At 36.0% G+C, this 24918-nt stretch overlaps 1 protein-coding gene across 2 annotated transcripts; it reads right to left on the bottom strand.

The window, feature by feature from the left end:
* Positions 1-2: 2 nt before the first annotated feature.
* LOC137708245 (pleiotropic drug resistance protein 1-like) lies at positions 3-12654 on the bottom strand. Of its 2 annotated transcripts, none has more exons than XM_068447279.1 (23): positions 12317-12654; positions 11642-11762; positions 11442-11530; positions 11239-11323; positions 10978-11137; positions 10783-10859; positions 4838-4891; positions 4661-4751; positions 4262-4563; positions 3896-4177; positions 3489-3805; positions 3246-3406; positions 3063-3166; positions 2816-2972; positions 2553-2740; positions 2120-2452; positions 1707-1997; positions 1544-1627; positions 1321-1454; positions 949-1176; positions 688-859; positions 354-608; positions 3-260 (listed from the first exon to the last, which is right to left on the bottom strand). In XM_068447279.1, the coding sequence occupies exons 1-23, from the start codon at positions 12652-12654 to the stop codon at positions 3-5; spliced, it is 4281 nt and encodes a 1426-aa protein (XP_068303380.1). The 2 variants fall into 2 exon arrangements, with proteins under 2 accessions (XP_068303380.1, XP_068303381.1); XM_068447280.1 differs by having other exon boundaries at positions 3063-3142; positions 3243-3406; positions 12317-12576.
* Between the last annotated feature and the right edge of the window lie 12264 nt (positions 12655-24918).

Raw genomic sequence — 24918 nt, forward strand, 5'->3', positions numbered from 1 at the left:
TTCTATCTTTTCTGGAAATTGAAAACCTTGATGGAAACGGCAAAAATAAGTCCGAAGAGAATAACAAACGCTGTAACAATACCTGCAACTGGTCCTAGAAACTTGTGTTCGAAGCCGAAATAACTTTTCAAAAACTGTTTAACTGTTACACCATTGTCAAGCATGTCGTCCATATCTCCATACTGTGATATAACTAGTCCATATAAGGTCCAGGAAACTGGACATATATAATAGTACCATCTCCACCACACAGGCATTCTCTGTTACGAACAAGAAAGTATAAAGTTACACTTTCATTAGTGTCTATGCACGAAATGAGCAAAAGAAAGGTGGCATTTGAAAACAATACTTACAGTTCGCGGGACAATAAATCCGGAAAAGAGGTTCCACACTCCATAAAATGCGGAGGAAATTATAGTAGCAATGTGGAAATTTGGCGTCACAGCCACAGCCATCATCCCATAAAAGGTGAAATATAACAATGTGAAGTACATGAAGAACAAATACCAAAAGAATTTAGCAGCAGTCCATTGATGTCCCATCATGGAGTAAACGATGACAGCGTAAACCAGAGTTTGGATGAAAATGTACGGGAGCTCAATTATAATCTGCATAGAACATTGAAGTTGCTTACATAAAATATTACCTCGTTGTAGACGAATCATGAAATTTGTGTAAATCGACTACCTGTGCAAAGGCATACGCTAAGGGTGAATACATTCCAGCAGCTTTTTCTCTGTAGAAAACCGTTCGTTCAACTGAAACGACTGGCTGCACACTACCAGCATTTTGGATTCCAATGAATTGAACAGCACAATACATACAGCCCATTGCATTAAACAGGTCTTGCTGCTTTTTCCTACAATGGGGAGGATGGAAATGTGTTTATATGTTGATTGGAATGACTAAAGGTTGAACTTTTGTTGATAAATGATAGATGTAGCTTACGTTTTGGAGCCCAGGTCCCAGAACATTGTGCCAAACATGATGGCTATGATAGCTGTGAACAAAAATCTTACAGCAGTGTATGGTGGATTGCGCCAATACGACAATCTTTGTTTCCAAAAGCATGCTATGCATTGAGCATAAAATGATTGAGAGTATTGAGAAGGGAAATGGAGATCTCTGGAATCGGCGGGAGGTGTGCTCAGTTGCCTAATAAGTTCTTTGTTTCTCCTGAGACACATGCCAGACAGTCGTACTCCTTCATTACTATATTTCAATTGCATTACCATGAAGGCTAAGATAAATACAGAATTTCAAACAGTTAGATGTGTTTTATGCCATAAAGTCTGATGATGCATTTACGATAATACCTACCGATACAGTTCAGAATTTTTGTACACTTTGGAAAAATCAACTCCCAAAGCTTGTTCTTGTGCATAAGAGCTAACTTCCAACATCCAAGTTGCAGGGTTGTAATCACCTTTAATTTTACTGACTCCTTCAATGTCCTAGACATAATGCAACATCGACGTCACCAAAAGCATGTAGATTAAAACTAAAACGCGTTGTTCCATTGCAGATTATCGTCATCACATACCTCAAAATACTTGATCAAATCACAAGAATGGTGGCCTAAAGGCCCTACATATATTTCTTCTCCTCCACGCTTCATCAACAATAACTGGAACATTTTGTTGAATGTATTACTGTCAGATAATTTTGCGAACATATAGCTTTAGTGATGTACCAACATTTCTCACCTCATCAAAAGATTCAAATATGTCAATGCTTGGCTGATGAATGGTGCAGACAACTGTTCTTCCAGTGTCCACAGTGTTCCTAACTGTTCTCATGACAATTGCAGCAGCTCTAGCATCTAGCCCCGAAGTTGGCTCGTCCATGAATATTATGGAAGGGTTTGCCACTAGTTCAACAGCAATGGTGAGCCTCTTCCGTTGCTCAGTTGAGAGACCATTCACACCTGGCAAGCCAACTAGCGCTTTCCGCAAAGGTTTTAGTTCCACAAGCTCCATCACCTCCTCCACAAACATCTGCCATCAGTTAGAATTTAGAATTGCTATAGCTTTTGAACACTAAAACTATTAGTCGAAGTTATAAAACCATCCTTTATTAGCCAGATAAAAGAGCAAGGACGAGGTTTCCGGAATGCAACCTTTCTTGTTGTAGAATTGACTTCAGAGGGTAGGCGGAGCCAAGCAGAAAAAAGCAAAGACTCATAGACAGTAACATGAGGAGAATGGATGTCATTTTGTTCACAGTATCCTGAAATTCGAGCAAAGGTTTCTTGCTTTTTGGGATATCCAGAAATTTTGATATCACCGTCAATATAACCCCCAGTTTTCCTACCAGCTAGCACATCCATGAGGGTAGTTTTACCGGCACCACTGACACCCATCAAAGCGGTGAGGACACCAGGCCTGAAAGCACCGCTCACACCCTTCAAAAGCACCAGCTTATCCTCACTGACACCCTGATTCTTCATTTCCTGCAAGTTCAATTAAACCAACTGTGTTTTGTAAATGTGCTATTTTAAAAGTAAAAACAACTTGCTATCTGAATCGTAAACATTAAAATTTGTTAATTACCGGTGGCATGTCAACAGAGTACACAATGTCATTAAAGGTGAGAGATTGTTGTTGAAATGGAAGAGTCATTCCTTTTTTCTTACTGGAGTTTATCTCAGCGCTAGCTCTGTTCCCTTCATTTGCAGTTTTTTGAGCTTGTTCATTTTCTTGAGATTCGTCCAATTGACTACTCTGAGCCTTGTCATAAGCTGTACAATTATTTGAACAATGTGAAAACATGAGCTCTCACATTTCAAGTTATTAATTCAAATTAAGGTACTCACAGTCGAGATAAGTGAGGGCCAAGACATAAGCCAAGTTGAATAGTATTATAAATCCAATCAGACCCCCAACTCCTATCCAATACCAGCGTTGTTCTGTAAAGAATCCTCTAGACTTCAAAACCAAAATTCCCAACGGCTGTTCTGTGTTTGGAAGAACCTTTCATACGAAAGCAATTCAAACTTCAGAGAGATTACGAGACAAACAAAAAACCTTTAATTTTTATACATGGCTAAGTCAATAGTTTACATGTTTCCAGCTATTCCCTAGGAACTCGTTTACTTCCACTGCATTCTGCGCATACATCATTGGCGATATCCAGTAAGCCCATATCCACCATTTCTTTATATCCACTGCAGCAAAGAAAGGTGCATTACAAGGATTGTCTTGCTTCGCAAGTCTATTTTTGTGTCAAACTTGTATGTATCATACCTCTTGAAAGAACAAAGCCACCGTTTACAAAGAGTACTAGCAGTGCAAATGATCCGCCTGTGGTAGCAATAACCATATTCCTACCAAGTGCTGCAATAAGTCGGAATAATCCAGAAGCCATTTGATGGACAAGTATGAATACAAAGTATTGTCTAAACAACCTGCACACACATAGATTAACAGAACAGAAAGTGAAAAAATGTAAACGAAAGTTTCCAACACGGTTACAAATCCAAGCATTACCTATGCACATTTGGATCGAAACCAATCACGTAGTAGGTCATGAAAACCCAAATTCCAACTTCCACGAATGAGAGGGGAACCTTGATCAACCATCCGGGAAGTGCATATGCCCAAGCAGGGAAAAACATGAGGTCCCTTTGTTTGTAAAAAACAGAAAGCTTGGCAATGGTCAAACTGAGCTCAGACATTCCGTTAAACATGACCATTATCATACAGAAAAATAAGGCACCAGTGAAAATGCCTCCATCTGTTATTGAATCTCGATGCATCCTTGTCCGTATGAAGAGTGTCATTGTAATGAATGCCATCACTATAAGCTATTAGAATAAAGAAGATTAAGAGAATATTATAGACGCACAAAAATGTATAACTAAAACTAAATATAATAAAGTAGAATTCTGATTAACCTGAACAAACTTGAATACATAGACGAATGAATTCCTCTTCATTAGCAAGTATTCTCTTGACATGCAGGCTTTAAGGAGTTCGTTCTTTCCAACACCATATTTTTGGGGAGCCAAAAGTTCTGCACCCTTGTCACTCTTGTCAAATGGAACCGAAAGGTCCTCTTTTATTTTCTTCCCAACATGGAAAGACCGAAACGTATCAGTGAATTCCTTGACGGTGACAAATTTGTAAGCCTTATCCCTATGAGCCCAATATTGCTCCTGATCTTTCTCTGAAGTCACCTACAACAATAATTCAATTTTGCGAAAACATAAAGGAGAAGGGCTCACATAGGTAAGAGATCAATCATGTATATCTAAGCTTACTTCCTGCAGAAAATCGGCCACGCCTTTTCTTTCAGGACATTTGAAGCCTAAGGACTCAAAAAACTCTAGCACGTGTTCACGGGGCCCCTGGTACACAATTTGACCATCGGAGAGGAGTATAATGTCATCAAAAAGGTTATAAGTTTCTGGTGGTGGCTGGAGGAGAGCAATAACAGCAGTTCCGTTGAGAATGTGCATGGATTGCCTAAGCGAGTTCACAATTTGATAAGTTGTTGAGCTGTCCAAACCAGTAGAAATCTCATCCATGAACAGAACCTTTGCTGGTCCAACCAGCATCTCACCTGCAATGTAATCGGTAGAGTTATTCAGACAATTACTAGGTCTAGGAGACATACAAGTACAACAGATCACTTGAAATAAAAGCTTGTGCCTAAATACCTGTCGTGACACGCTTCTTTTGACCACCCGAAATACCCCTTAGCATTCCATCCCCGACCATGGTTTCTGCACATATGTCTAGTCCTAAAATCTGCGAGTGGAAAGCGAAGTTGATGACTAATCTGATAAATTTTTGAAACCAATGAATAATAATGGATTGTGATGTGGAGATGATACCTTCAGAACATAATCTGTGAAAACATTTGCCTTCTGGCCTTGTATAGCTGATGCCTGAAATATTTGAAACCAACTCAAGCTTAGCATTTAGTAATACCACCTTAAGATTGCAAAATCACCAAAAGTTGGTTTTAATCTTGGTGACTTTAAGAATGGAGAATATTTACACAAGCTACATGCCAAAATAGAGTTAATTTCTTGATATTTTCATCTCCCAATCGGAGGATTTATATAGGAATACAAGCAATGATGATCAGGTGTGAAACCAGTACAAGAAGTCAGAAAAAAACTGCTATGAAACTACTGTCTATATCTAAATTTACTGCTTACAACTACTCTATTAATTACAATGGATTTCATGTCTGATTTCCTAATTCTTTAGTCAACAATGGCTGCTTTTTAGTCAACAATGGCTGCTTCAGTTAACACTCCCCCTCAAGTTGGTGCATAAATATCTCGAATGCCCAACTTGCTGAGTGAAAGATGGAAAATCCTGCTTGACACTGCCTTTGTTAAAATATCTGCTAGCTGGTCATCACTCTTCACATAAGGCAAGTTAATGGTACCATCAACCAACCTTTCCTTAATAAAGTGCCTATCCACTTCAACATGTTTAGTACGATCATGTTGAACTGGATTATGAGCAATGCTAATGGCGGCTTTGTTATCACAATAAAGATTTGATGGCTTTGTAGAATTGAAACCCAATTCTCTCAACAAAATCTTGAGCCATAACAATTCTTGCACGCCGTGTGCCATACCTCTAAATTCAGCTTCAGCACTGGATCTAGCCACTACATGTTGCTTCTTACTGCGCCAAGTAACTAGATTTCCTCCAACAAATGTAAAGTATCCAGAAGTCGATCTACGATCAGTTACTGACCCAGCCCAATCTGCATCAGTGTATCCTTCAACTTCTTGATGTCCATGATTGGAAAACATCAAGCCTTTTCCAGGAGCAGACTTCAAATACCTGAGAATGCGTTGTACAGCATCCATGTGGGCTTCACTTGGCCTATGCATAAATTGACTCACCACACTTACAACATAGGCTATGTCAGGTCGTGTATGAGACAAATAAATCAACCTCCCAACTAATCTTTGGTATCTTTCCTTGTTAGCCGAAACTTGATCAGGATAGTCTCCTAATTTATGGTTTTGCTCAATTGGTGTGTCTGCAGGTTTACAAGCTAACATCCCACTCTCAGTTAATAAGTCTATAACATATTTCTTTTGAGAAAGAAAAATGCCATGCTTTGATCTTGCAACTTCAATACCCAAGAAATATTTCAAAGTACCCAAGTCCTTCATTTCAAATTCCTTGGCTAGATACATTTGAAGTTTTTGAATTTCCTCGACGTCATCACCTGTAACCACCATATCATCCACATAAACAATTAAGGCTGTAAGTTTACCTTTATCATGCTTAAAAAATAAGGTATGGTCAGCCTGAGTTTGCTTGAACCCATAATTTCTCATCGATTGAGTGAACCTGCCAAACCATGCCCTTGGTGATTGCTTCAATCCATACAAGGACTTTCTCAACCTGCATACTTTGCCAATATCACAAGTGGTAGTGAATCCAGGAGGAAGATCCATGTATACCTCTTCATCCAAGTCTCCATGTAAAAATGCGTTTTTCACATCAAACTGTCGTAGAGGCCACCCCAAATTTGCTGCCAATGACATAAGAACCCTAATATTGTTGATCTTTGCTACCGGCGCAAATGTCTCTTGATAATCAATGCCATAGGTTTGAGTATAACCTTTGGCTACCAATTTGGCCTTGTACCTCTCCACTGAACCATCAGCTTTATGCTTTACTGTGAACACTCATCTACACCCAACAGGTTTCTTACCTTCAGGAAGTTTAACCAGTTCCCAAGTGGAGTTTTTTCGAAGAGCTTCCATCTCTTCAATTATAGCTTTTTTCCATTTTGGATTTTTAAGAGCATCCTGTAACTTATTAGGAATTGAGACTGATGACAATTGGTTTGCAAAAGCTATATAAGAGTCTGACAAGCGATGAGATGAAACAAAATTAGATATAGGATATTGAATACCTTTTGGAGAAGAATGACCATAACGAACAGGGGGTATCCCTCGATTTTCTCGAATAGGATAACGAGAACCAGACTCATGATGTGGTTCATTTGGATCAGCACTTAATGAAATCTCATGATTGGACTCATCAAATATAGTAGGCTGAAGAGAAGGAGAATGAGTGGTTACCTCAGGATAATTCGTATGAGTAGCAGCTGATTGGTCAGAGAGTTGGTCAATGAGGGGATCTATATGTGGGTGGTCTATCTCATCAGCCACTTTTTCTTTTTCTTTTCCTTTATCTCCCCTTTTTCTTGTCCTCTCATATACCTTCAATATTTTTCCACTCTTTGCCTCATCATTAGGCAAATGTGGACCATCACCGGCATCAGACAAGTGTTCATCCGAAAAATGCATACCACCAATGTCAAGTGGCAACTGCTCTTCCTCCTTACTCCCCATCTTCCCCTGAAGAGAAGTGACCGAATCTCCCTCTGAAAAATAAGCCTCTTGTTCCTGAAAGGTAACATCCATAGAGACAAAAATTTTCCCATTAGGAGGATAGTAACATCGATACCCTTTATGAGTAGCAGAATAGCCAATAAACATACATTTGATGGCTCGAGGATCCAACTTATCACGATTTTGCATGTGCACATGAACATAGCAGACACAACCAAACACTTTTGGAGGAATATGAAGGAGTGAAGGAAGAGAATGATACTGGGAAAGGGTTTGGATAGGTGTTTGAAATTGGAGAACACGTGATGGCATGCGATTGATAAGAAAAACAGCTGTGTGAATGGCATCACCCCAAAAACGTTTAGGAACATGCATAGCAAAACATAAAGATCGAGCCACATCCAAGAGGTGACGATTTTTACGTTCTGCTATACCGTTCTGTTGAGGAGTATGTGGACAAGATGTTTGATGAATGATACCTTCTTGTTGAAAAAATGTTCCAAGTCCATAATTCAAATACTCTTTCCCATTGTCAGATCGAACAACTTGAATTTTAGCATTAAATTGGGTTTGAATCATTTGATGAAAGATTGGAAAAACAGACATAACTTCACTCTTACTTTTTAGTAAGTATACCCAAGAAACTCGAGTGCAGTCATCAATGAAAGAGACAAAGTATTTAGCACCAGTATAAGTAGGAATATGAAATGGTCCCCAAACATCAGAATGAATAAGAGAGAAAGGAACATCACTTTTATTGGAGCTTAAAGGAAATGAGACACGATGATTTTTAGAAAAGATGCAAGTTTCACAATGGAAATTAGAAACCTTGACTTTAGAAAATAAAGAAGGGAATAGATATTGCAGGTACTGAAAGGAATGATGTCCCAATCTTTTGTGCCATAACCAAATTTTTTCAGAAGCTTCAAATTGTTTAGCTTCCACTTGACAACTGTAACTTGTCTTCTCACAATCTGGTGGTAAGTCCAAGTAGTATAGACCTCCCCTCTTTCTACCATGACCAATCAACGCTTTCGTTCGAATATCCTGAAACCAACAATGAGTAGGAGAAAAGATGGCAAGACAGTTTAGTGGATTTGTAAGTTTACCAATGGAAAGCAAATTGTGAGAAAGATTAGGAACATGTAAAACAGATGAGAGAGATAGGCATGGTGTTAATGAGATGGAGCCTGCTCCAAGCACTGGAGTGGAAATACCATTAGCAACTTTAACGGTATTTAAAGGTGGAGTAGTGTGAGAAGCAAACCATGAAGAGTTATTGGTCATATGGTCAGAAGCCCCCGAATCAATGATCCAAGGTTTATTTGGAGCACCAAATGTGGTGTTCAAGGCAAAACCAAAGTTACCTGTGTCGACTAAGGAAGTGGAAGCAGTAGTAGGAGAAACTGAGTGAGCAGATTGATCTACTCGAGGCACGAAAGGCGTTGGTGTAGACAGGTGTGCTTGTGATCCAACAATGCTTTTCTTTTGATTTTCCTTCTTTTGAACCCACCAATCAGGATATCCATGCAACTTAAAACAAGTGTCTCTAGTATGCTTATCCTTGTCACAATAAGTACACTTCCTTGTATCAGTAACTTTAGATCCACCTGATCGAGAATTCGAGACTCCACGGGGAAATCGAGACGGAGCAGCTACCATGGCTAATCCTTCCACTTGTGGGCCAACCAACATAATGGTTTGCCTACTTGCTTCAGCATTCACAAGAGCATAAGCAGCACGAACAGATGGCAAAGGTGTTTGAGTCAAAACTTGACTGCGAACATGATCTAAATGAGGATCAAGGCCAGCCAGAAAATCATACAATCTTTCTTCTGAAATTTCTGTCTCTCGAGCAGCAACATCATCAGCACATTTCAATTTTCCAGGACGTAAGAAATCTATTTCTTTCCATGTTTGCTGAAGTTTACCATAATATGCAGATAAAGGCTCACCATTCTGGCGAGTCGCCAGTGCTTGACGGCGAAGTTCATATAATTTTGATGCATCTTTTTCAATTGAGTAAGTTTGGGTAACAGCATCCCAAACATCTTTTGCAGTAGAGAGTCGGAGAAAAATGGCCCGTAAATCTCTAGTCATGGAGTTGAGAAGCCAAGATTGAACCATGGCATTCTCTTCCTCCCATATAGCATACGATGCATCGGCTTCTGCTGGTGCCTTCTTTTTTCCACTGACATAAAACCATTTGCCTCTGCCAGTGATGTAGATGCGGACACTTTGGGACCACGAGGAATCGTTGGACCCATCCAACTTGTCTGGGGTGATATGCAGAGACATATCATTTTGTGTAACAGCAGCTGAAACAGTGGTCTTGGAGTCACCCATTACTACTGCAACGAATTCTCTTTATTGAAACAATAGAGAGTCAGTCTCACTGAGAGAGATGCAGGAACAAAATGCAAGGAGAAAGAGGCAATGGCACGGGTTTGTTGGGTGATTCCAACGGGTATGGTTTATAGGGTATGGGGTGGTATTTAAATTTTTTTTTTTGTTTTTTGGAAAGTTTTATGGGTTCGTGGAGATATTGCAAATGGACAGAAGATGGGTAGAGATGCAGCGGAATGTATATGGTTAACAAGCTCAATATGGGTAGTGATGTTGGCAGATATGGCCAAAGAGAGATTGGATTCGTATGAAAGTAGAAGGCCTGCTATTCTGCAGGTCTTATGGGGTAGATGGCAGTAGTGCCAGTAGGTTAATCAGAATAGAAACTCCTTTTTTTGGATCAGAATTGCTCTGATACCATGCCAAAATAGAGTTAATTTCTTGATATTTTCATCTCCCAATCGGAGGATTTATATAGGAATACAAGCAATGATGATCAGGTGTGAAACCAGTACAAGAAGTCAGAAAAAAACTGCTATGAAACTACTGCCTATATCTAAATTTACTGCTTAAAACTACTCTATTAATTACAATGGATTTCATGTCTGATTTCCTAATTCTTTAGTCAACAATGGCTGCTTTTTAGTCAACAATGGCTACTTCAGTTAACACTACATATCTTGACATACATATTTTAGCTTTAAATATGGACTCATGAGATTGTCACAACCAGTCCCATTAGTCTAAGTTATGGACATCCTTCCTAGGGCCACAACATAATCCATTTCATCGGAACGTTTATATCTTATCTTAGGTCCTTATTCAAGCGTATCTCCGTACCAAAAAAACTGTACTGTCATCCAAAATGTGCGGAAAACATTGTTTATTATATTACAGAAATGAAATTACGGATAATCAAACAGCTAAATAATTACTGATCAATGTAGCCTTTTTGGGATGGGCAAATCCTTGAAAGAGACTCTAAAAACTGAATGGTAACGATCGTTGAATCACATTCTGGAAATAGAATGTCCATAAAAGGACGTCCTTATTAGCCCGAAAATCACATAATATATCTAGCTTCAGTTTTTTACCTTCATGAAGACATCAATATCAGGATCAGGCTGAATATTTGCTGCTTTCTCTCTCCTTGACAATTCTGCTAACCATTCTGTAGATGGCCATATTAACAATTAGTCATCCTGCGAATAAGTTAGAAATAGTAGATATAGTGATCTGAATTCTGATAAATAGAATCTGTACTCATAAGTCATTAAAAAAAAACTAACCATGACGATGTCCGACCCCCTGGCATCTAGAAGAGAAGGACAAGGTTTCTCTTATAGTCATTTCAGGATTATGGATATCATGCTGACTGATGTAGGCAGAAGCTCTCCAAGGTGCAGATTCATTCATGTCAAGGCCATTGTATGTCACCTTCCCTGAGAACTGTAAGTAAAGTTCGAAAACTTATGGATTCTAGTTCTGAAGCTACTTAACTGAATACAGCATGAACAGCTAAAGCTCTATATGTAGCAATATTAGCTTACCTCTACATCTGGTGAAAGCTTCCCGGCAAGAGCCAGCAATAACGAGGTCCTTCCAGAACTTGGAGGACCTAAAAGCAATGTTATTCTGCAAAATTTGCATCAGCCCCCCAAACAAAAGTTAATAACAAAATTTGGGAACCAAGTAATAGCTATAACATGTCATTAATTTCAGGTATAGATGATCAGAGTCTTTGCATTTTTACCTGCTAGGCCTAATGATTCCACTAAGATCACGGAGGATAGACACGTGTTTCTTCCTACTCTTAAGCAAATGGAGACTAGACAAGATGCCCTGAAGAAAAAAAAAATTGAAGGGCAACATAAGCAGGGGGAAGAATTAAGAAAATCCAGGTTTAAGTAGAACAGCAAGAAAGAAGTAATCTTGATTCGATTGCAGGTTTACCTCGAAAAAATTAATGTAAAAGTTAAAGAATGAAGGCAATGCCCTTGTTCCTACATGAGCTTCTGCTTCGACTTTGATATGCTCGTATCTTACCTCCAGTGCTGGAATTTCCACTCCAGCTCTGACATATTTCCAACAAGTTAAAGGTGTTAAAAAGTTCAAGTATCCAACACAATACAAAACCAATTAATCGGTTCATTAGAATGTCAGCATCCACCCAAAAGCAATTGACAATGGGTGGAGAAGTTCAATAAATTTTGAACTTTTGATGCAGTATTCCATCTAACATGTGTGATATTCTCAAAACAGCTGACATCCCCATAATGTGGTTCTATTCATGTGATTCCTTCAGCGCTAATTGATAACAAGAGTAATTCTAAAGGGAATCATTGAATAATGGTTTATTAGTAATACGACAGTTGAAAGGGAAAATTCCGCTGTGTATCCCTTGAAACTGGTACATTTTTTTGATACTCTCTTGAAGAGCAACCAAATATAAACAATGTAGCCATAGCAACGATTTGTAGTGCGGTAAACTGCACTTTGTTAAAGTTCTTATATGTATTCGATATTATTGATACTTAGGCAGTCGATAAACTTGACCACACCTTTCTAAACTGTAGTTAACCGCATTGTAGAATGACTGATATATAAATATGTTAGTATATTAATTACCTATCGAGTCGCTCTCTCAGCCTCATTAAGAACTTCTCGTTCTGGGTTTCGGTATCTTTCACAAGCCTCTGAATTAAATTACTCCTTTCTTGAAACCCAAGTTTACGTACATCAACTTCACTTGCCTCGCCGCTTGAAGAAGTGAGCAAACCTTTCTTTAAACGGTTGAATGTGGGAAGTCTTTCAAGTGCAGCCCACTTGAGGTCTTCTTCTTCATCTTCATGGTTGGAAGTCATGGAGGGCCTCGAGAAAACTTCCATACCAGTGTCCCTCCAAACCGAAGAACTGTTTGCTCGAAAACTCTGACTTGCTTCGTAAAGATTATTTCTTGTATCCATTGCAACCTCAACTATAATCTATTCTTTAATATGTAAGGAAAAAGGTTAAAACTCTAATGTAATGTATCAACAACCCTAAGACGATTAAGTGTACATATACTGATATAATTGAAGGAAGTTTTTTTGCATGTGAGATTCATTTATATCCAGCAGAGAGAAAAGCTTTTACACCAAAGACTTTCAGAAGATTTTCTTGTTAGAATATATATGTTTCCACGGTTGGTGGGAGTAGGAACAAAACTAGAGGGATCGAGATGTCATCGCCTTTTCTCTCGCGTTGTACATATATGTGGTGACCATATACAAAGGGAACTATTCTTTTTGCTTTTTTTCAGAAATGGTGCCACCTTCTTTTGTGGATGCATGATTTCAAACCAGAAATAAAAAAATTAAAAAATTAAAAAACATTAAAACCATCGTCCTCCTTTTTGGTGAAAAAAAGAGAGATGATATAATTCTAGCATTTAATCAAACACATACAATGCTTTAAATTGCGTTGAGATGCATAAAATATTCTTTTGTTAGACAATACATTAATCTGGATCATTAATTAAAGAGAAATTTTATTTGAATCCAGTTATCTTATCTCTACATCCAACTAAAAAGTTTTATCCATTAAACTTTCAAGTTTAACCTTAAATAAATAAATAAGAAAATAAAAATTGATGTTTGTATCTCTACACCCAATGACCCAAAACCTAGCGCACCACTCCACCCCTCCATTATTTTTGGCGAAACAAACTGCTATCCCATTGGCATTCTCCTCCGACCTGGAAAGCACTTCCTACAATGTCTCCTTCAAAATATCAGTCAAGAAGCACCCAACAAACAGACCAAATGGTATCATCAATTTATAGTTTCTGGAGATGGAAAATATGATGTCTGATAAGAAGCTGAGGGTGCCCAAACTAACATATGACCATATGAATGTTTTTTTCCAAGCAGAAGTAACTGCTCCAGTGTTGCATCTGCTGCTTTTCTCCACGGAAGCTCCTTCACTGGGGCAGGTATGGCTTCCCGCAGCTTCTCCTTCACTAAAATGGTTTTGATTTGCAGCTTCTGCTTATTTTCTTTTTTGGGTTCTCCAAATTGTGACGTGGATGAAACTACTTTTACATGACTTGATTTTCGATTATATTACTGGATATGGTCTTGATAATTTACCCCTAAAATTTCCAATAAATAATCCCAATTGAAAATTTTGGAGCCCATGGTCGTTCGTGATCTCGATAGAATTTTTTGCTGTCACTTTGGTGGGTTTCGTCGGAAATAATGGAGGAGTGCAGTGGTGTGCTAGGTTTTGAGTTATTGGGTGCAGAGATAAAAACACCAATGTTTATTTTTTTTATTTTTATTTATTTAAGAGCAAACTTGGAAGTTTAATAGAGAAAATGTTTTAATTGAGTATAGAGATAAGACAATTGGGTCCAAATAAAATTTCTCTTAATTAAATTTGGTGTTGCAACACAAACATTTTACATTGTCGGACTCTCTTGTAAGAGAACATCTATCACCCAATATATTTATTTTGTTTGGTCAATACCCAATATATCTATTAGCCATTGGGTTTTATCCAATGGTTGAAGTGCAACTATAAATGAAAAGAATATACAACTGTAGTATGCAAGAAACCCTACCGTGCAGTCGAGGTTACATCTCACTCTTTCTATTTCTTTCTTTCATGGGGTAAATTGTAGCAATGATTCTTTAACTTTAACTCAATTGGAACCATGATTCATCAACTAAAAATTCATTACCATTGGTCCCTCAACTCATCAAAACGTGCAATTATGGCCCCTCAACTAAAAATTCATTATCATTAGTCCCTCAACTTTAACCTATTTGGATCAATGATCCCTCAATTTAAACCCAATTGTAGCAATGGTCCTTCCAACATAACTCATTTTAACAAAAGTCTGACGAAGTTGACGAAAATGACCATGGCTACATGTTTGGATGAGCTGAGAGACCCCAATTGTATCAATGATCCTTCCAACATAACTCATTTTAACAAAATTCTGATGAAGTTGACGAAAAGGACCATAGCTACACATTTTGATGAGTTGAGGGACCAATGGTAATGGATTTTTAGTTGAAGGACCGTTGCTCCAATTTGATTAAAGTTGAGGAACCACTGCTACAATTTACTCTTTTTTCATGTCCGGTTCCACCATGCACTTCATTTATGGGCCATAATTAATGTATTCTTTGGTGAACAAAGGGCTCAAGTCCAAATAAGACCAAACTAATAAGAACTCTGGGCTTAGAACAACCAAAACAAGAAGGATCAGAAGACTTGAACACATTTCAGGCTCTTTCGAACTAAAGTCTTATACCAAACTCATATGCTTCAGATCTCATCACAACTTTGTAGTTAAGCAGATTTGGATAGAAATAGTCTTAAACTCTTAGGATGGGTGACCTTGTGGAAAGTGTTCATGCCACATTCTCTTTAAGTATGCCAGAAAAAAAAAAATCATATAAATAAGCAATAGTATGTCTTAGTTATGCTAGCGGTTTAGACCTAAGCTTTTGTATAATTCATGTGCTCAAACTCCATAAAAAGGAGAATAACTTATATAGAACATGATTCATCGCCACATGACCCCCTTCATGGAAGTTGCTCTCCATAAAAAGAGTTAAAAAACAACACACACTAGGGTTGAATAGCAGTTGTTTTAGTGTAGCATACATATCACCGGGCCAAAACAGTGATATTGGATCCAACTCCGGTGTAGCCCATGTCGATTGGGCTAAACGTTATGGGCTTAGTTCGATATACAAATGAACAAATAAAATAAAAGAACACAGATAAACTAAAGAGAATCTATAGGTATAATCTTACTCAATTCATATATTATCTATGTATATTGTATTTTTAAGAGAAGCCCTTTGTCAACCCCTAGTCCTTTGGTTCGTCATCAATAAAATTCATCTCGTATCACCAAGGTTTCCTAAATTCACCTAATAAGAATGCTAGGCGCTAGTTGGACCGCGGGCTGGGGCATAGCGCCTAGGCGGCCAGACATGCGCCTAGACGGACTAGGCGGATTTAAGTAAATCTATTATATTTCATGTAAATAAGTGTCTGTCTAAATTTAAAATATATTATGAAGTATTGGAACATAATGAAAACATTGGGAACAAGCATATAATGTGTGTTCATTTAAGTATTCAACAAGTCTCTTTCAATTTATTAAAAAAAAAAATGCAAAATGAAAGTTATCTATTTTCTGTCTAAGTGAATTGCAACCTAGGCGGGTTTGGGTGGGCTAGATGGGTGCCTAGGTGGCGCCTCAGAAGGTCTAGGTGCCTTTACTTAATTTTCAAACGCCTAGGCATTAATCGGGGCGTTGGCCAACCGTCTAGCGCTTAGGCGGCGGTAGGCAGAGATTTTTAGAACAATGAGAACACCTAGTGCATTGGTATTGGCATTGGAAGTTCACATTGACATTAGTGTTAGGAGTTCACATTAGCACAAGGACTGGAAGTTCGCTTGGTATTTGCAATTACATTGGCATTGGCATCGGCATCAACGTTAGAAACATTAGAATTTGTCACAGGCATTGGTTTGGATTAAATTTTGGATCACATTGGAACCGGCATCAACAACTCGTATGCGTTTAAAGGGTGGTGTTGAAAATGTTAGTAACCTAGCAATTTTTATTTATTGATTTATTTATTTATTTATTTTTTTCGGCATAGTCATGAGTTTAAAGGGTGGTGTTGAAAATGTTAGTAACCTAGCAATTTAATTACTTCTTATGCTAGGTTATTCTTGGAATTTTATGTATTATGGTTTTCTAGTAAGAGAAGAATTAGGATTCCTTTACATTAATCTATTATCTGGTGGGAGCAATTACCTCTTACACTAGTACTTCACACATGAGAGCTGCTCTCCTAAGGTTCTCATTTTGAGGACATGTGAGGTCCGTTTTATATGAGCCATCATGTTAATCTTATGGTAGATTAAACAATCAACTTAAATAATTCTTGTTAGACAGAAATAAAGTACTAATTAATAAAAAAAAAGGAGAAGAAGGTTCACATAATGTTGAATCCCTTCCATCTGCAAAACCTAGTCTCCTTATCGAACATCTAAACCCAGTAATCCAATTGCATAAAACCCTCATAACTTTACACATCAAATTTCATCCAATATTTTATTATTAACATTCAAACCCAGTTAGTTATAAAAAAAAAAAAAAAAAAAAAAAATTGAGGTTGTGTGGTTTTGAAAAATTGGATCCCCTTCTTCTTGAATACATGAACCCTTTTCTCATAATGAAATTTTCCGACGACGGTTAAAAAATTGCCTCTCCCATTTTCATACACGAAAAGGAAAAAACAAAATACTCAAAAGTGAGAAGGGGGGATGAACGATTGAGAGAGCAGGAGATGGAGAGAGGAATGGGATATGGAGGATTGAGACGGTAGGAGAAGAAGACATAAGGTTTTTCACACGATAATTTTTTTTTTAAATTTAATCACTTTGCAGAATTATTGTGTTTCTATGTAATAAGAATTATTTAAGTTGATAACTTAATCTATCATAAGATTAATATAAGGGGTCATATAAATACTTATGAGCATTACAAGGCTGAAGGACCCTTATATTTAATTATCTATTTGTACTATCAATATTTTACATTTTTTTTTATAGATGTTATTCAAAGGATTTTAAGATTTACTATTTATGGCATTACATCCAATCCTAGACGTACGATACATATTTTTTTTATCATAATAATTGACAACAAAACATAAAATGCAGAAGAAAATCAGGCACTTAAGATTCGATTAGGATCCAATAATGTTCCACCTGCTCTTACATATTCATCCAAAAGCTAAATCTTTGATTTGCAAAACAAAACAAACGCATGCAAATACGAAATACAAAAATGAGAGTGGTCCAAACCTTTTTTTGGACCACAAATATCGGTCATATAAGGTTTTTTCTGCCGGATGCATGGAATCTACATAAAGTTGTAGCGTTCTTTTGATGTCATGTATAAGGTTTTATTTGAGGACACAATTTTTTACACACATTTTTGTGGAGTTTATTTCTTAATATATTTCAATGATCCAACCGTCTTTTTTTTATATCTTACTTTAAAAGTTATGTCTATAAAAAATTACTTATATCCGAAGTCATATGATTAAATTCAGTGTTTCTTATAGAATTGTATACGTCCGTTTTCTTCATTACAAATGAATATGTTAATGATTTTAGATTTGTCTAATATTTGCAAGAATGATCTATCAATGATGTTCTAAGATATAAGCAGATCATATCGTTGAAATACTTTACAAAGTAAAACTTGTATAATAAGTGTCAAAATGTGTGAAAAATAGATGACAAACATGTGGAAGATATGAGAGGCAGTGAAGAGTGGAGGAATAATATTGATGAGAGGGATGCGAAAGTAAAGGCAATGGTATCACAAAACAAAAACGAAAAATCAAAAAGTAAAAGCTAAGAATTGTATAATTATCCAATAAATCATTTGTTTCATATTTTCGAAACTTCCGTTAATCGCAAAAAATTTATATCTCAATTTATTAGAAGCATCATCTACCAGAGGTCCTATGTCATTTCCCACTCCTCCTAATCTAATATATTATATTAAACATGAAAAAAATTACAAACACTTGTTTTGGTGGAAAACATATCGCAAACATTAATCATACACTGAAATTGACCTATATGATATCTAAAATTGAAAATCGATTAGTATAGTCTTAGAAATAGGGTCTTTCCATCATAATTTTATCAAAAAATCTATTATGTATTGACGTGACCTATAAATGGGTTCCATAATTCTAATTAAATTAAAAATAAGTTCGAAATTGGTTTAATGATTAATTAAAAAAGCTTTCAACCTAGAATCCCAGTCCTGCAATCACCTCCAATCCCAATCCACACTCATCTACCTCCATCTATGGTCGACTTCCCCGTCTCTTCTTTGAAAAATAAATATTTCTCAAGGCACCCATCTTATATCCTTCAACACCTTTCACCGAATTGGAACAAGATTGAGACCACCCTTGGTGACGGCTTGGATTGGGGACGACTTTTGTAACATCAACTTTGACATTTGAGTGATTGATAACCTCACAACCTTAGATATTGGAAAGCTTGTTGGGCGCTCTCCTGATGGTCTTTGTGATGTGGAGAACGACAAGCTCTGCCTTGAGATAATCTCATTGTGCATAAAGGTATTTTGACAATTTTTAATTAATTATTAAATTATTAAACCCACATCAAAACATAACAAAGTATTTTTGACAGAATTGTACCAAGATCATATTGATTTATGACACCTATTTTCAAGGATTACAGTGGTCAATTTTCAATTCCATGGACCATCTTGATAATGTGCGTTAATTTAGGGACCATTTGTGATACAAAACACGTAAATCTTGTGAGACCCATTTATGTGCCACATTAGTATATAATAGATTTTTGGGTAGAATTGTGATTGAAGGACCACATTTATTTGCGACATCTATTTTCAAGGACTAGACTAATAGATTTTTAACTTTAGGGACTATCGTGATGATGTGGAATAATTTCAGGTCCATTTGTGATCCTAAAAAATATAGTCATTCTAGTCTATGATAAAGTTGAGTGATATTTTTAAGGTTGAAATGTTTAAAATCACCTTGAACACAAGTCATGTGCAAACCACGTGATTTATTTTGGATGAAAAACTTAATGGAGTTAAAGTGAGATAACAAATTAATGATTTTAAAAAGTTAGTAGGCTTTTTAGCCAAAATGGTCCATGAGATTTGCATAACTCCTCATTTTGGTTCTTGAGATTTGAAATCAATAGAATTGGTCATTGAGTTTGTGCACAATCAATCATTTTGGTTCTTTCATCAAAAATTTCCATAAAATAAGGATAAAATGACAAAAATTCCCTCAATTTTGGTCAAATCATTTTGCCCTATTGTTTATTAAATTGAGGGTAATTTTGTCATTTTCATACTTATTTAACATAAAGTTTTCACCCAAGGATCAAAATGATTGATGGTGGACAATCTCAGGGACCACTTCTATGAATTTCAAATCTTAGGGACCAAAGTGAGAAGTTATGCAAATCTTAAGGAGTATTTTGGCTAAAAAGCCAATTTAGTATGACAAATTGTTTAAAATTTTAGTTCATATAAGAAATTGATAAAAGCGTATACATTTATATGACATTTCAAGAAAAAATTTCATTATTACATATTGCAATTATACTAACTAATCCCTGGACTGTTTTCATTGCCCGCACAAGAATATAACAACAATCCTTGGCTCTTAATAATAAAAGATTTACTTATAATTAATTGGTGGTCCTAATTCCTAACCCATCCATCAAAATTGTCCTATAATTTTCTTTAGAGTGGTCCTATAATCAGTTTACAAATAATGAAAAATATTTTATAGTGTAAACCAAGTTGGCTAGAATATAAAGATACCTTACGACAGTTAAGTTTTCTCTTCTCGATAAATTAGAATGTTGTATCTCAAAAAAGTTAGGAAATATTAACTAGTATTGTTTCTTTTAGTGTATACAATCTGCCAAAATTCTTGATATATTATTAAACAAATTTCAATATAATCAAACGTTGAAACCATTATTTGTCAGAGATGACAGGACATATGTAGTACAATTTTGTAATTACCAAGTCGTACGTTCTCTTATTAAAAAAAAAACGGATACTTTAACGAAAAGTTTTTAGTACTGTTCACTTTAAAAAAAAAAATCATATTTTTATACTAAAAAGTCAATGCTGTTACTATTCACTTTACCCTTTATTTTGTCCTTATCGTTTAAACTCAAAGTTTTCAAGCCTTTTTCATTAATTTTTCTAAAAAAAAAATCATTCTCATTCAATTTTTTATTTTTTATTTTGTTAAAAATTGAGACCATTTTTTAGAGAGTTGCTAGATCTACCACATTGTCTTATTTTCCCGCCAAAATATAATTTCACCCATCATAAAATGTTAAAAAAAATTAAAATATTATTTCCCCATCCACAATTATTCATAAAATAACCTCTAATATGCTATTTTTTTTTTTCACCCACTATATTCCTAAAAAATTAAAATGCTACTATCTTAACAACGAAGCCTCATTCGACGATAATCTATCAACAAATGAATGACCCTCCAAATGCCATGCTGTTGTGTGATTATATACTCCAATAATTACTAGCAATATCCAATCATCATTAGTTGGTAACTTCTTATCCTTTTATTGGAAAGGGCATCTACTCTTTTTCGTTCCAGAATTTCTTTTATCCTCATCCTTAATATCTTTCTTTGCATATTGTCTATTTGTTTCACAATCCAATGTAATCCTAAGGCTCCTCTTACTTTTTCGCGTCCAACCTACTATTATTAAATATTTTTTAAGATCGTCATCGGTCAATCGGTAGTGGGTGTGATGTCCTTGTTTTTAGTGTCTCATCCATATCTCCTTCTAATTACTTGATATGTGTCTACCCCCTTAACCAAATAATTAACACTATTAACTTTAATTTATAAAAAAATATAATTAAAAAAGGAAAAATTAGTATGCAGTCCCTAGTTACTAATGTTCATTGATTGAGACCTTATTAGTTTTCAAATTTTGATTGAAGTCCCTAGCATTAATGTGATAATGAATTTACATGTTCATTAAATAATTTTTTAAAATAAAAATTAGAAATTGATTTAGGGTTTTAATACTCACACCTCTATTAAACTCCTAATTAATTTTCGATTCAAATTTCCAAAAAAAAAAAAAATAATAAATTAGAATAAGTTTGTACCCATTAGTTTTTATTTTTTTATTTTTTATATAAAGATTCTCAATTTTTTAATCTTAAATGTACCCATTCATATAATTTTTAATTTTTTTAATCTTAAATGTACCATTGTCACATCCTGGTCTGGGGCAGATCACTTCCCGGGCCCGCTCCACCACCGTAGCACGATATTGTCCGCTTTGGGCTTACCATCCCTTACGGTTTTGTTTTTGGGAACTCACGAGCAACTTCCCAGTGGGTCACCCATCATGGGATTGTTCTAGCCCTCTTCTCGCTTAACTTCGGAGTTCCTACGGAACCCGAAGCCAGTGAGCTCCCAAAATGCCTCGTGCTAGGTAGGGATGGGAATATACATATAAGGATCACTCCCTTGGGTGATGTGGGATCTTACAATCCACCCCCTTAGGGGTCCGACGTCCTCGTCGGCACACCATGGCGAGGGTTAGGCTCTGATACCAAATTGTCACATCCCGGCCCGGGGTGGATCACTTCCTGGGTCCGCTCCACCACCGTAGCATAATATTGTCCGCTTTGGGCTTACCATCCCTCACGGTTTTGTTTTTGGGAACTCACGAGCAACTTCCCAGTGAGTCACCCATCATGGGATTGCTCTAGCCCTCTTCTTGCTTAACTTCGGAGTTCCTACAGAACCCGAAGCCAATGAGCTCCCAAAAGGCCTCGTGCTCAGTAGGGATGGGAATATACATATAAGAATCACTCCCCTGGGTGATGTGGGATCTTACAACCATTTTTAATTAAATAAACCAATTTGTTATATGTAAAATGTACCCTTTTTTTAATATAAAATGTACCCAAATTTTCAATATAAAATCCATTCAAATTTTTTTAATCCATTTTTTAAAATTATATGGGTACATTCATTTTTGTTGATTTGAGAATGTATCCATGTCAAATTTAATCAAAGAAATTTACTAATATTATATTAAGCCTAATATCTTCTTTTTTTTTCCCGGTGGTTTTTGAAGAATGTACCCATGTTTTGGTACAATAATTTTTTTTGTTAATTTGATGAATGTACTTGTATATATATATATATACACGTATGTATGTATATACACACGATATAATAGAGATTATAATTTATATTTTATTATTTTGAATCCCACAAATTATGGGTTTTATTTAAAATCTCATTAATATAAACAAATACACATTTCAATTTTTAATTTAAAAACTATATAACTTATATTATTACATTAATGTCAAAGATTTTGATTAAAAATTAAAAATAGATAAAATTTTAATCAAAGAATATTAATAATTAAGAACCGCATCCAAAATATTCCATTAAAAACATCATATTAAACCTCGAAACAACCACCACTACACGTGACCTTCATCCCTCCGATATACAATAACCTTCTTTGGCAGAACATAAATATCTAACTAGGAGTACTACCTAGGAGTTAATACTAGACACTTTGGCGGAGCATAAATATCGTGATGATTGTTTGAATGGGTGGGGGCAGTCTATCAACTATTTTCTGTTGTGATCACTACAAAGAATGACCTCAGCCAATTCAATCATTCCAATTTTAGTTGTTGAACAAAAATGCTACTGTTATCATATTTTTTATATCATATTTGTATCATCTTTCTAATAAATATAGGATTTACATGTGTTGGTGCATCTTACCTTTATTACAAAAGTAGTACAAATGTGCTCTGAAAAATATAGTAAATGTAGCATTATTCGTTGTTGAACTGGCACTTGAGTTTTGGTGCCTTATTGTTTGTACCTTTGCGTATGGCATTTTCAATTTCCGCCTATGTCCTGATTTTCCCATCCGGTTCAATCTTCGCCTTTGAGATGATTTCAGATACGTTTTGTTTCTCGATTGTGTTGTACATTTTGATCACTGCTTCAAAGTAACCCTTCTCATTCTTTGTTGTGAGAGACCCATAATTGCCATGTTTTTTCCATTCTTTAGCCCATAAGCTTTGATGACCGGCTTGATTGAGTGCATTCCTCGACCAAACAATTTCCAACTGGCTTTCAGATTTTGCATCTGGCGGTATAATATATACAAACATAAAATTTATGATAAAATTTTAAATTAATTGTAATATATATATATATATATATATATATGCACATGAATGCATGAAAATTTATGTTGAGAATATATTTAGGTACATTAATGAAATAAATAATATTAACCATCTTCAAGGTCAAAATTCTTAAATACTCAAAAGTCGCATGATTTCAGCCCACCAACTTCAAAGCCCAAAACTAGGCCTAGACAATCACCTCACTTCTCTTGGACATATTCCAATCCAAGGTGCACAGACGACTAAGGCCCAGAAATATTTCGCCCCCTTAAATGCTAGCGAACACATCATTCAACAAGCTGATGTTACAAACGGGCTCGTGCGAACTGCTTCAAAAGACAACTAAAGGCCACCAACTAGGAATTGCAGTTATTACCAGCCCTAGATGACCGATCTACTTTTGCTCCATCTCAACGAGATGATCAAGGTTTCTTCTTCTTCGTTGCCTATAAAAAGAGCAAAGACCTTCAAGATTGGGACCTTCATCAAATTCAATCTTTTTAGATAATAAAACCTTTGAGTATTCTTTAGTGCTCTTCAGGAACCAGGCTTTCAGCTTGTCAGCTACAAACACTAAAGCCTTGCTTCGAAGCAAAACCCTGCATATGATCTCTGAGGTCTAAACTGTTTTTGCTTTGTTGTATGATTTTTTGTTGATGTACAATTCCAACCACCCCCAAGAACCTTTATGAGGCAAATGTTTTGTAACCCATCTAGTCTAAAGACAACGATCAATGGACTTCTCTAGCATTACCCTGCCTTTCATGGCTTGAATCTTGCTCTAGTATTACTGCTTTCTTTACATTTCTGATTAATTACATTTCAAGACATGTAGATCAGCACATTGGCCTTGATTTTACCTTAATGAACGTTGTAATCTTGACACACAACATCACATTCCATTCCTCTCTGTAGTTTCTATTATCATTAATTTACTTTTGGGCATAACACAATATTACAAAAATGATCCTAACGGTTTATCATTTAGGTCTTTCCTCAAAGGTCATGTATACAAAAAATCATCCAAATATGAAACCATATGACCAGTTGATTAAGGGTTTATGGTTTCTTTGTAAGACCATATTTGTCGCTTTTCCTCACAACAAATGAATGTCTTAATGGTTTTAGATTTGTCTAATGTTTTACAAGAATGATCTATGAATGTCGTTCTAAAAGATAAATGGCTTGCATCATTAAAGTATAATGGAGTGTGTCCCACAAAAACGTGTGTAAAAAGTTGTGTAAAAAGGTGGTGTCATGGATCCGCCCCCATATATATATATATATATATATATGTATGCACATGAGTTAGGATCAGGGGACATGTGCTCTTGTGGACGATTTAATCGTCTATCTTTTATGTCTTATCTCAAAGATCATGCACGTC

Source organism: Pyrus communis, chromosome 11, assembly GCF_963583255.1.
Source record: "Pyrus communis chromosome 11, drPyrComm1.1, whole genome shotgun sequence".
Lineage (NCBI taxonomy): Eukaryota > Viridiplantae > Streptophyta > Magnoliopsida > Rosales > Rosaceae > Pyrus > Pyrus communis.